We start from the raw sequence: 14274 nt of genomic DNA, 5'->3' as shown, positions 1-14274 counted from the left end.
ACACATTCATACGTAAAGACAAATTAACCCAGGGCTGTTTGAGTCAGCAAAATCCTAACCACTTGGTTTCGTAATATTATACTTATAAACTTTTATTTTTTTTTATCATTTATTTACATACAATATATATACAGTGGTACTACTAAACGAAATTAATAACTAGCTTAAATCTAAAATAGGCCCTTGAGGCATTGTACCAAGGATGCTGGCGGCATTTCCTCGCTGTATCGCAATGCTGATACGTTGTGCGAGGTAGCCGCCAGCTCTTCGGTCACCAGTTACGTCAACCAGACGCTTCGCGATTTCTGCGAACAACTTATGCGCGCTGGGACCCCATGGACCTAGAGTTTCAACTCCAAATGGTATCAAATGGTACTCTCTACCGAGGCTCTTATATTCGTTACGTTTTAGAATTTCGGCGCTTTCCGCCGCTCCGCCCGCTTTTACAGTAGTCCGTTGGAGGTGAAAACTAAACTTTTAATTGCATCTCAACTACTTATCCAAAGACAAGAATACTGAGTATTATACACAAACCATGCATTGCACATACACGTGTGGGGTATCATATAAAAGAAGATTAAATAAATCAAAATGTTTTTTTATGTTTAAACTGCAAATATTTTAATGAAATAAGGTAAGATATGTAATTCTGAGCAACAAAAACGTTAAAGGAATTAGTCAAGAATCTTTTTTGTGTAAAATCATGCGATTTGATTATTTAGATTTTAAAGCCAAACGTTCATCTTCTGGGGGTCGGTTATCTTTTGTGCCACTAACCTAAATCACTTTCTAACTACCTATCTCTGTTTCTCCAATTTTCTGTCTCATCAAGCATAGAGTTACGAGTACGACAATATAGTATGGTTACCACAGGTTAGAAGAATTGGAACCGTTGATTGAATACTTAGGTTTTTTGTGTTCTTCAAAGCGAGAGTACGCTTAATAATAATAACAAAACTAAGCCAAACGGTTAGGAAAATAATAACTTAAAACTCCCCGTGAAAAGTAATGATGTAAAATACTGATAAAAATACTGATAAGTGTGTGGGGAGATTTAAGACTATCATGACCGGACTGGACCAAACGCTGGAGTTTCAGTACAAAAGTCATGTCAGATTCATGATAGTGTCGGGGCCGTAATTATCGTCCATCATTCTTTCTGTCATTTCTGATTCCATCATTCTAATCAATTCACTGTCAGTATTAATGTCATTTCTAGTATCATTATTTTGACATAACTCCAATACTGACGGAAGTTATTAAAATAAACTTCATTACTTGCCGTCATTCCTTCATTACAATCCCTACACTATCACTAAAAACGTCATTCCTTCAAAGTAATGTCAGTATTCATGATAGTGTCGGGGCCGTATTAGACCGTACGATAAATGGACCCTTGGCACACTCGCGCTCGGGGCTCTGATGAAGTGATGTGTTAACTTTATACAGCATGTATTTTTAATATAACCAAACAATTAAACGAAGTGTAGGCGTAGGGCTATGTATTTTGTAACATGTTTTATTTTTTTATTTTACAATAACTACAAGAGCGTAATTAATTTTTGAAAATCTTTCAAACGGCACTGTGAGTAAAGTAATGTGAGTTACCTATATGCGTAAATTCATCACTTGTGACAGATGTGTTGCAACATCAGAAATTGCGACGTATTGAATAAAAATAAAGTATAACGTACTGTTTTTATAATGACAAATAAAATTCGTACATTTTTAATAAAACATAATAAAACCAAGGACGATATAAAACTGAAAGGTTGTTTATTAGAGCCTATCTATACTGAATAACAGTCAAAGATATGGTCGTATAAAAAATACACTCTATATACTTTATTTCTCTCACTTGCTTCTTGTATACGTGCAAGTAAAATGTTAAGTTTAGTTTATATTTATCTCTCTTTTTCAGTTTTAATTATGTCCAATTCTTACCTATCTTAATGAGTTTAAAAAGGTAAATAATAAAGACTATACCTACTCGTATATAGTCATTTACTTTTAGCACGCAAAGTTTCGTGTACCAAAAGCTTATCAGTGTTTTTTTTATCGCATGTCCTATAGTTTTGGAAGTACCTACGCATTAGAAGCTACTTGAATAGGTTGAATATAATATTGCTAAACAACTTTTATCGTGTGAATCTTATCTAGTGTGCTTTAGATACAGTATGATGAATATGAACACATTAACCTGCAGAGGTCACAATTTTATTGGTTATCGATATTACATGATTTTATAGTGTTCGTTATACACCATAATTTACATAGTATTTTTCTGTACATTTGGTATTATGTACATCAATTCATCTTTTCTATAAATCCTACTTATCCAATAATAAACCTAAATCATATATATACACACTCTAACGCCCACCAAAATTACGTTACTGAGTAAATACTTATTATATACCCACGGATAGTCTGAGAAGCCACTGAAATCAAGAAACACTTCATGCGATTTCACTAGGGAATGTCATATTGTGTTAACAAATTATTACCGACTTGTGGACCAGTGATTTAGAAGATGAAGCCAAGAGGCCAATTTGAACTTACATTTTGATGTCAAAATTATATCGAAATGATGGCATTTTGTTATCATTCTCGCGTGTATACCGCACGCACTTGTCCATACATGTATAAACAAGACGCACGGGCGATTGATAACAAAATGAAATTATTTCGATATCATTTTACATCAAAATGTAACTTTGAATTAGCCTCCAGGTATCTTCCGATCTCTGCGTGGATGTTGTGACGTGAACTGAAGACTAAACTGACGGGAATTTGAAATATCTAGTATAATATACAATAGTGACAAAATTATCAGCTTATTCAATTGAGTAGCGCGTTAAGGCCACGAAGCTTGCTGCCTAGCTAAGCCCGATATTAAAAAGCCAATGATGTCACTATTGTTTAGAATAAATAGAGGTAGGTACTTTTTCTTAAACAACAACTTTGAAATCAAACTTTACATGAATTATTAAATACATTTTATATAGGCTACAATATCGGATTCTACCTTCTGGCAATGTTATGATTGTAAATAAAATAAAAGCATGTAAAAATAAAGTGTCACAATTATTATCATAATTATATTTTTTATTTAAAGAAAACAACAAAGTCAATCTTCCCTTCAATAGTCCTCTTCGCTAGTTTTATTTTACTTTTTATTATCGTATTCACTGAAGTCATAAAATGTAAAGTAAGCAATAAATTTAACATTTCAATCTGTTCCAAATTCACGTGAATAGATTTACTTTATTTCCCATCATTCTATTCATGGGTTACCTCGACATGTCTAAAAACAAAAACCATGCGATGTGTGATTAAACAATGGAATGGGTACAAGGTGCGGTCAAAAGATCAGGGCTCAGGTATGTTAACCACTTGTGTAAATAATTTAATTGTGACGACCCATTTCTGTAGGGTAACCAATCATTTTACAAATATTAGTTATGCCCTATGTAAGCCAGCATATTGAAATGCTTAAATAAGGTGACTATAATGAGCCATATTATAGTCACCTGATCATAACCAACAAGCAACATATTTTTACATGTAGGTACATACATCGTCCTCTCGATCGATCGTCAAAAGATCGACCTACGATACCTATATAAAGTTCATGTGGGCAACGTGATTGTGTGCATTTTCTATCGGGTAATAGAGAATAAACGTATAAAATAATGTCTGCGAACCATATTATGTAGCATAAAATATTTTATCTACACACTTATCATAAACCCTCTTTGATGCCTTCAAAACCCGTAAATAATGGCCCACATAACGATAAACTGTTTTGTTACAGCAAATTTCTTATGTGTCAAAATGTTGTAATAGCTTCATTATTATATCAAAACCGATTTGGTAATGCATTAAAATATCGAACATCTCTGAAAAAGAAGCAATTTGGTTTGACCCCTATTCTAATAACAGTCGAAATGACGTTTTATTCGAAATCAAATGACAATTGCAAACAATATTGACAAATCTCGCATTGGTATCGAGCAATATGGCAATCGACCCCGACTCTAGTTTGTCACTGAATTAAAAAAAAACTACGGATGTGTGACGTGCGTGAAAAAAGTTTTCATTTGCCGCCATTTGACGTACAGTTTATCTTTTAATTAGTTTGTAAGTAATAAATAATTTGTTTTATTGTTTTTAAAGTAATATAACAAAAGATTCGTGTAAAATGTGCGATAAAGATATTTCGGAGACGCCACCTCATATCTATTCTGCGAGTTCCGCCAGAGCAAAGTGCCCCAATGTCGGCTGTAATATGAGGTTAGTGAATATAAAATAGAAAGTTTATAATATTGCGTGTAGATAAATCAGTGTATGTAACTGTACATAATTAGGCATTAAAACACTCGTGTGATATTATTATGAAAATCACTGCGTTCGTTTCATAAACCCACGCTCGTGTTTTAATGCCTTTCATATTGCTACATATGAAAGGCATTAAAACACGAGCGTGGGTCACGTAAACTACTATTGACATATCACGTCTCAGAAAAATGAATTGTCTTGTAAAGTACCTATAGATAAAAATTAAATAACAATGATAAACAAAATTAGGTGTTATAATTTATCTGGGGGCACGGCCGTGCCCCCGCCAAGACGAGACAAAGGGCAAAAGCAGTGCATATCTTTTCTCGGCACGTTTCGTCGTATTTTCGAACCCTCGTAGTTTCGGCTTGGATAATGCTAGAGAGCTGAAAATTTTTGTATACAATATGGATAGTGGACTTATCAAAAACACCAAGTTTTATTAGGCTACCTATTATACTTAAAATTTTATAGATATTTTAATTTTCACCGTCCGAACCATATGAAATTCGTGTCATAGAAAATACAGACTACTTCCTGAAGACCTAGAAGGCTGAAATTTGGCATGTAAAGATAGCTCTGTATGCTAACTCATATGGTGATGAGAAATCTGTAACTTTCGCCACGTAACCCCTTGAAATGGGGGTACCTCAAAATAGCTGTAAACCTGAAAACATTGGTTCCTGAAGTCCTAGAATCGTGAAATTTTGTGTGGTAGCAGTAATTGGAGTGCTAATAAAGAAACAACAATAAAAAAAAACCAACAAGTTTTCAAAGTGCAGATTTGAACCAGCTTCACGTAAACCAGCCAAGTAGCGCCCTCTATATTGGTACTGTTTCTTGTCGTAAACTTTTCGAAACCGTACTTACCTACAACTTCAAACACAAGGGAGGTTCTGTGAGCTGAAGAACCTCGCGAACATAGCCTAAATAAGTGTAGCCTATTTAGAAGTGTAGCCTGTATTGATACTAAAATTGTTTTATCGAACCTGATTAGCAGTTAAAGGAGATCGTCGATTTTGTTCGGCACTTGGGCCCAGAACAAAGTTGAGCGTTTTGGATTGACCCACGAACGTCTTATTAATCGTCATAATCTCAAGATTACGAAAGAAAACACAGAATTACGAATAAAACGGGATGATGAGAAATCCTGCAGTGAAAACATGAATCTAGAAAGAAAAACTTTTGTACACCTATGCGTATACCATTCATACTATTCCGTAAATAAAGTCCTGTTTTTTTTTTCAGAAAAAATTACAAGATCTGGCTTGTAAATATAACTGAAAGTTTTTCTCATATAATATGAAGCAATATTTTGATCTCGTTTGTAGTTCATTACTTCCTAATAAAAGTGAACATATGTTAGTAGGGAATATTACGGGAATTCTGCGTAGGTGGCGCCACTACCACTATCTAGATCTGTCACAATCTGGGGGTCCACCGTGAAACAAGAGATTCGAAATTTCGTTATCTAACCACTCAATCACTCTTGCATATTCGAGCGATAAAGAGGCAGATAACTCAATTTCAATTTGCGCATTTCCCGGTAGGCCCTTGTTAACAAACCGCCTTGATGCATCAATGTCACATTTTATTGTCTGTGAAAACTTGTCAAAAAACAGTTTAAGGTACAGTATGTATAAGTTACTCTATGATTTTACTAGAGGCGGTAGTGCTGCACTCTGGCGGCAGAACATTGCAGTAATATCCCATTGACCATAATTGACCATTTGTAATACTTCATTCAACAATAATAAGGTTTATTTAAGGTTGGCGTTGCTTGCAAATATGTGACATGTGACAGATTGATAAAAGATGGATGCGTTTCGTTGTATAAAAGAAGTAATATACATTATCAATTTATCATTATTTTGAATACATTTACATCTCTTAAATTTAAACCAAATGCTAAGACAATTAAGTATTTTTTCTAAACTACGTAGGTATGTTAGATATTTTGATAGCCGTTTGTAATTTAAACGTAGATACAAAAAAAAAAACGATACTGTGATATTCTTAAATAGTATCGAAACGCACGTATGTCAGCTATGAGGCTATGACAGACAGTGGCAGTTAGTGTCAAACTAGAATACAGACTTGTCTACCCACCTATTACCCACCATAAAGCTTAGTGCAAAGAGAATATATAGCTCCTTAGTGAAAAATCCACACGGTTTGTGTGAATTTGAGGGTTATGTCAATGCTAATTTACATAAACACTCCCTCGGTGGACTTGTTGTGCAAAGTAGTAACACAGGTCTTTGAAATTCTGAAAGTATCATAACGGGATAGTCCATATGGCAGCAACGAAACGGCCAAGCCGTACTGTTTGACCAAGATGTTGGCTTTATACAGTTAGAGCTTATAAAGTTAGGAATGACAGAGTAAAAGTCTTGGTACCTATTACGGGATCTGATATCTTTTTAGTGTAAAAGCTTTATGCGCCTAGTCTTGGCAACACTTTACATGAAATGTTTTTGGTGGGATTTATATGAATACAAAAATGACGAGGACGCAATTTTATTACTGAGAGCCCGCACACGTAGAATTCCCAATTGCCACATCCGAGAACCCTCTCGGGACGTCATTGACCAGTAAAAGGCTCACACTGCTGCCCCTAGTAGGCCGCTCAATTTACCCAAACCTACGCATAAACTTCAGAAAACCAGGATTACTCCTTACATTGCTCACCCGACGTTGGAAATGTCTTAACCAAGTTCCCTTGCATTGAGAATCTAGTTAAGTTATTTTTGTAGTTACCTATAGTTGACAAGCTAGAAAGGTCACTTTTTAACATTTCCAAGTAGGTTATTAGCATATCTCAACTGGAAACGGTCGCCGGTTTGCATATTAGATTATTTGGGGACGGTACAATAATACGAGCATTCAAAAGCGCACACAATTATAATACTTAAGCGGGCATTACATTATACAATTTGCAGTGCGCTAATTAAGTGTTGCTAGGCGAGATAAAAAACCGGGCAAGTGCAAGTCGGACTCGCGCACGAAGGGTTCCGTCCCATAATGCAAAAAAAAAAACAAAAGAAAAAGCAAAAAAAAAAAACGGTCACCCATCCAAATACTGACCACTCCCGACGTTGCTTAACTTTGGTCAAAAATCACGTTTGTTGTATGGGAGCCCCATTTAAATCTTTATTTTATTCTGTTTTTAGTATTTGTTGTTATAGCGGCAACAGAAATACATCATCTGTGAAAATTTCAACTGTCTAGCTATCACGGTTCGTGAGATACAGCCTGGTGACAGACGGACGGACGGACGGACGGACAGCGAAGTCTTAGTAATAGGGTCCCGTTTTACCCTTTGGGTACGGAACCCTAAAAAGAGCTTGTCCATTACACTATACAAAATAAGACACTAGCTAGCGACGCTAGTTAGTGTCTTATTTTCATTTCAGCAGTCATCATCGTTCAAATCGAACGTCGCGATTCGGTGGAAGGTCGCGTTTCGGTCGAATTCTTTGTACATTTCGAGAAGCACTTTGTTACCATCATTTCTAATGTCTTTGTTCTTGTAATCTTTATGTTTTTATCCCATAAAAATGGCAGGTCTTTATAAAGTTCAATCATGTTTAGCAGTACTTCCTTTTCCCTAGTCTGTGGCTGCGTCATTTTGAACTGAAATGCAATAAAGAAAACAATAAAACATCCATACGTTCGAGTGCGTCGGTGGCGTGCCGATAACTGACCTTCCTTACACAGTAAGCGCTGAGCGCGCTAAAACTATTTCCACTATGCGTTCTAGTGCGCTAGATAGCGTTAGTGCTGCAGAGCACATGCGATCGCACTAGATTGGGTCACTAACTGGCTAACTGTATTTACACTATACTAAATTAGTGCGCTAACTCAGCTAGCGCACTGCAAATTGTATAATGTAATGCCCGCTTTACTCGTATATTCTAATATGTTACTAATGATTAAAAATTTGGCGGATTTTTAGGTCAAATGTAATATTGACATCAAAACAACAATTTTGTAATATTGAATATAACCAGAACCTACATGTTTTCTGGGACGTATTCTATTAATGTGTGCAGACTGCTTTTTAAAAATATGAGATAAATATGAAATATAAGAAAAGGTTATCTACTAACAGGGTTTTATCTAGGTAATACCTTAAAAAGTATACCGGTATGGTATGTGTGATGTCATATTGTGATAGAGATCATAAAGCAGCAAACTTCAGTCTGAAACATGGCTTTTATCGTCAAAGTAGAGTTTTGAAAGTTGAAACCGCGTGATCTTACGTCAGATCTATGCTAGGGTTAACACCCTATCCGTTTTTCCATTGAACAAATTTCAAGTTAGCTTTAGCACAACTTATTATCATCTTAACTGATTCTGTCGTTAGGTAGAACCTATAAAATAAATAAAAAACTAGTTCAAATATTCCTTGAATATTTAACTAAGTACTACTTTTACATACTAGATTGCATTATAAAATATAAATAAATAAACGTGTCTCTCAACTACATAGCAAATTTTGTAAATTTATTGAGCTGTATTAAAAGTTGCCCTGAGTCTAGCTAGACTCATTTTATTTTAAGAAATTACAAAATCTGCTATTCTCTCTTGGGCATCCGAAAAAATGTTACAAGTACATAGCTTATTAAATAGTCCCCGGAGGGTCTGTACAAAGTAGCTGAAGGCATTTTTAAACTTGTACAAAATAAAAAAGTCACTTGTAAATAATTCATAATTATGTAATCTGGTTGACCGACATTATCGGGTAAAAGTAGATTCTTCAAACTAGATAAGAGACTGCATGTGCATGCATCTGCGGTTCCACTGTAGAGTGCAACGGTCACCATGCCTTGAGCTGCTGCCGTTGCGCTGGGAGGTTCTCACGGCACCATGCTCTTAATGACATCATTAGAAGAGCTTTAGTGTCAGCTAATGTCCCATGTATGCTTGAGCCGCCAGGTCTCAGCCGATCGGACGGCAAAAGGCCTGACAGCTTGACCCTGGTGCCGTGGGAAAGAGGTAAGTGCTTATTATGGGACGCCAGGACGCCACGTGCGTCAGTACTTTCACCGTCTTCATCTTAGCCGCACAATGCGGTCGGCAGGAGCGGCTGCTGAGCAAGCGGCATCCCTTAATAAAAGCTAAATACTCGGCGCTAAGCGGGTATTTATTCGTCCCCCTCGCTGTCGAGACCTCAGGCTGCTGGTGCGCTGAGGGTGCATCGCAGTCCAACGCGGCAACGCAGCGAGCGTGATGGGCACCTTTGCGTCGGGGGCAGCCCGGGACGGGCTTCAGTAGGCAATTTTTTTAATACTTACTTATTTAGTTTATATTTATATTTAAGTTTAGTTTTTAATTCGTTTTATGTTTAGTTTATGATAAGAGACTAGATTTGTAATAAAGCATTGTATCGATTTTTATTATTTCACACCGTGTTGATATTTTTGCAGCAATCATATTGTTACTCTATTTATTCAGACAAAAACAAAAGAAACACTGCAGGTACAACAGTTTTTCCTCCGACTGTACCAGTACACTCACCTGCAATAAATTATGTTACGCAACGAAGGCCGCAAAAATATTTGACAAGATTTTATTTACAAAGCAATAAGAGTGTGTTACATATTTTTGCGGACTTCGAAGAGTAGCATACTACTGCAGGTGACGGCACGAGTATACCGCTGTGCAGTGCAATAAAAATAATCGGTGCACTCGTAGAGACACCTGCAACAACTTCGCGCTCGCTGTAACTGCCACAAGTTTTAGATATAAATAACTAGTCGTTTGTAACGTTCCAAAATGCCATCTAGTTCACAGGTTTTGGCAATCAACTTTAATAGCGGAAAATCTGCGCAAACTGCCTTTCACTTCTCTACGAGTGACGTAATCTTTTACTTACTTCCAACCCTTTTCATTCCATCAAAGAGAATTTAGACTAGAGGAATATTGTCAAAGTAAATTATATAGTTTACTGCCATCTTTCGACACAAATGATTAACACGTTTATGAACGCCATTTGACTTTGTTCCTTATTTTTTCGCTGACATGCGTTAAATTTGTTAAATGTCAAAAAGTATCGCCATCTACTCGACGATAGGCCAAAAGTATGGTGCCATCTTTTCGAGCGATGGCCGGCGCCATATATACCTTTGGCCTACTCTGGTATCGTGGCCTATTTGTGTCGAAAGATGGCAGTAAATGTACTAACTATATATATATAATTTCATCATCATCATCATCATCATCAGACTATATTAGTCCACTGCTGGATGCGGCAAGCTAAAGACAGGGCGCTTTGGCGCTCTTTAGGGGAGGGCTATGTCCAGCAGTGGGCTAATATATAATTTACTTTGACAATATTCCTCTATTTCAAATTCTCTTTGATTCCAATGACAAATTGAAATAAAATAATGTTACGAACTTTTTTCCATTGAACAAATTATACAGGGTGATTCAGGAGACGTGAGCAGGACTAACACTGCGCATATCGTTAATTATAAGCAACTGTTTCGTATCAGTATTAGTAAGGTTAACGTAAATTTTCTAGTCGTGTTGAAAAAAAAAGTTATTAATTTTTTCACGACATGCATGGTCACCCTAAAATTAGAATTATAAGCTACCGATATTCTGTGTCAAATTGAATGTCATCAGTGTCATCACGGTCTGGTTACTTTTGAAAACTCGTATCTCACTCAAGTTTGACAGTTTATTTTCTTCGTAATCAAAATGCCATTACGGTTAAAGAGGTTTTATGTTTATTAATTAGGTCCTGTAGGGTGACCATGATTGATGAGAATTAAATTTGCCCTCACCAAAAAGTTAAAAAATAGGAAATAGTGTGGTTGATTCTCCTAAATACGACGGTGATCGATCAATTATCAGTTACTGAGTGTGCAGGATTAGTCCTGCTCACGTCTCATGAATCATCCTGTATACACACAAACAGACAGACGCGGCGGGGGACTTTGTTTTATAAGGTGTAGTGATCAGCAACCCGCTAATAGTAGTACACTTGATTTTGATAGTGTCTACTGGCTACGATAACCACTTACCACCGACGACGAAAGAGAAATAAGTCTCAAAGATAACAGCTGACCAAATTAGCTGCGGCTTGGCCGCCCACGCGCCAAAAGTTAATTAAATTTTCCATGTCTGGGGTGTATAAATTAATAAACATTTTGTTTGAATTCCGAAACATCAAACAAAAAATTACACTCCAGCAAATACGCCATCTAACAAGCAAACCAAGAACGAGCGTGAACAAATAAATGTACTTTCAAATTAAGTAAGTAAGTAAATAAACACTTTATTGTACGAAAAGAAAGGAATATTGGTTATATCAAATTATATTTATTACACCTTTAATTCCGACGTTTCAGGTTAGTTGCACCAGCTGTGGTCACAGAATGACTAACGTCCCAACAAATGTCAACGGAGATATTAATAAAACAACACTAAACTACCCGAAATTAGTTTATAAAAATGTTCAGGGTAGACAATGAAATTGCAGCTACCCATTAAAGTTTAATGTTTATTGTCCACGGCACGACAAGCAACACTCACAGTATCCGTACACTGGTCCGAAGATATATCCGCTGGTTTCAACATTTGAATCACTGGTCCCCAAGTAGACGTTTGTGTAATTAAATATGTGTACAAAACGCGAGAGTTTAAAGTGTTATATATCAAATTATGTTTGTTAACTGAATTTGAAAGATTATTCTCCCACTTTGAATTTTTCAGCCGCATTACACAACTCATTCAGAAATATAAATCATAATTATTCCAACTAGCGTTGTCTAGGTTTTTTGCCACGGATCGCTAAAGGATCTTACGGTCCGCTAGAAAATTTAACAGAAACTTCAACCTTTTAACCGCCGTAGACTGAAAAGTAAATATGACATACAAAATCGGGCTCATTTCGCCGCGGTCTGATAAATAAGACAGAACTTCGTGTAACTTCGTACCGCCGGTGACCCGAGCTCGCTCGATGTAAAATTCTATGGCGGTTAAAAGGTTAAAATAATTACAGAAAATTTAAATTTCATAAAAAACATTTCACATAGTTTACAATAGCAAAGGAATTCAAATCCGCAACCAAGAAACGTGTGTTTACACAGTTCACGTGGGCTGCTACATCAAGACACACCTAGACCGATATTCCACGCGGTAAGTTAAATGCTCTAATGTAATTGAGCCGTAAACCTATCATTGGTAATATCTGTAGCATTAAAGTGAAATACTAGATTATACAGGGTGCGTAGCCAACATGCCAATCGTTTACGCTCCGTAGAGTGATAGAGAGAAATGACTATACGCTACGGAGCGTTAACGATTGGCATGTTAGCTAACCACCCAGGTCTCGGTGCTTCTCGCTCGCCCTAAAAAAATACGGCCTCTTATTAATTTATTTAATTGCTTGATGAATGACGAATATCCATATCCGAAATCGTGTCAAATTGTCAATTCAAATGTTATTTACCTACCAAGGTATAATAAAAAAAAATCTATGTAGGTAACTATTTTAAGGCAAGGCAAGCCTGATGTATCGAAGTCTTTCTATAGTTATTCTAGTTCGTTGCAAATGACACCATATAGATTTTAAGTACCGATTATGATTGCTCGACGTTATCGATGCTATTTAAGTAATGAACTGAATCGGTAAATTTATATGCATTACCACTAATAGTTTATTGAATTGACCTTTCGTAAAGTGAGGTCACCACAACGGTATTAACTATGACGCCGAAAATGAAAGCGTTTTCGTCGTCATCGTTGAGCTAGTGAACGACGCACGACGCTGTGCCGGTCATCGGCAACAGCTATGAGTCACGGCACATGAAGTAAGTATGTAAGCATCCATGCACTATACAATCCGTAAACCAAACTAGTAGACTAGAGTATGGGACAATGATTAGTTTACCTCAGTGGTGTGATGATGGCGCGATGCCGATCAATGGCAATGGCTGTGAGCGTGAACACGCTGACGTTGACGTTCAGTGCCTGCACGAACGGGCAGAACGGGCACATGAAGTGTGGTAGCAGCCATCGCTGCAGTAGCGCAGCTTGGAACTGGAGACAAAAAAAATATTAGAAAACATTAGCAAAGTTTACGAATCGAAAATTAAATAAAATAATAATTTACTTCACATCTTTAGAATCGTTAGTTTATCCAATGGGGCCTCCATAGTCGACAATCGTATCTATCAGATTATACCTACTTTCAGAATACTATTGGGACTGCTTCTCACTCGTTGCATTAAAAACGCTGATGAAGGAGACTATTTCTACAATAAACGCGCGAATTCATACTGTAGGTAAGTGTTGTATGTAAGGAGATGCAAGTGGCGCCGGCTGACGGTACATTGCTTGAAAAACAGAAGTGTTTATTATCAAACTGCACAACGGGACTTAATCGCGTATTTAAGTTTTAAGATTTACCTCCGACGTTCTCCGAGACCGAGAGTCTTCTCCGAGACCACGGGGACAACGCCGTCCTCGAAACGTCGGAGGTAAATCTTAAAACTTAAATACGCGATTAAGTCCCGTTGTGCAGTTTGATAATGTTTAATAATCGTGAAAGTTTAAATCAGAAGTGTTTATGTTCCTACTAAGCCATGGTAAATCTAACGACCCGCACTAAAAACCTACCTCTATAAACTTTTGCAGCGATAAAGTAGCGATGTAGTCGCAAAAAGGCCGCGATGCTGGCCATATAACCTCGCACACACAAACACGATTCTGCATCGTTACTGTCGCGACACAGCATTGGATACAGCCGCGGTTCAGTATCGATACAGTCGCGATACAGTATCGATGTAGTCTGCCTGTCCAAGCCTGCAAAGCCGCGGCAACACTGATTCTGGCTTTAGCAATGGGTACCTATTTACTAAGTAAATGTTCTTTGTTACACCAATAAGAAACTAGAAAGGAAAATATAACTAGGTAACA

At 36.9% G+C, this 14274-nt stretch overlaps 1 protein-coding gene across 1 annotated transcript in view; it reads right to left on the bottom strand.

Moving 5' to 3' along the window:
- The window catches only part of LOC134793742 (neuromedin-K receptor-like), a 49145-nt gene that overhangs the window by 14947 nt on the left and 19924 nt on the right, over window positions 1-14274 (bottom strand). The window contains exon 4 of the mRNA XM_063765410.1: window positions 13247-13395. Coding sequence (XP_063621480.1) covers window positions 13247-13395 — 149 coding nt within the window. The remainder of the gene's footprint in view (window positions 1-13246; window positions 13396-14274) is intronic.

Source organism: Cydia splendana, chromosome 9, assembly GCF_910591565.1.
Source record: "Cydia splendana chromosome 9, ilCydSple1.2, whole genome shotgun sequence".
Taxonomy (NCBI): domain Eukaryota; kingdom Metazoa; phylum Arthropoda; class Insecta; order Lepidoptera; family Tortricidae; genus Cydia; species Cydia splendana.
The sequence above is the reverse complement of the archived record's forward strand: the minus strand, read 5'-3'. Positions and strand labels throughout refer to the sequence as shown.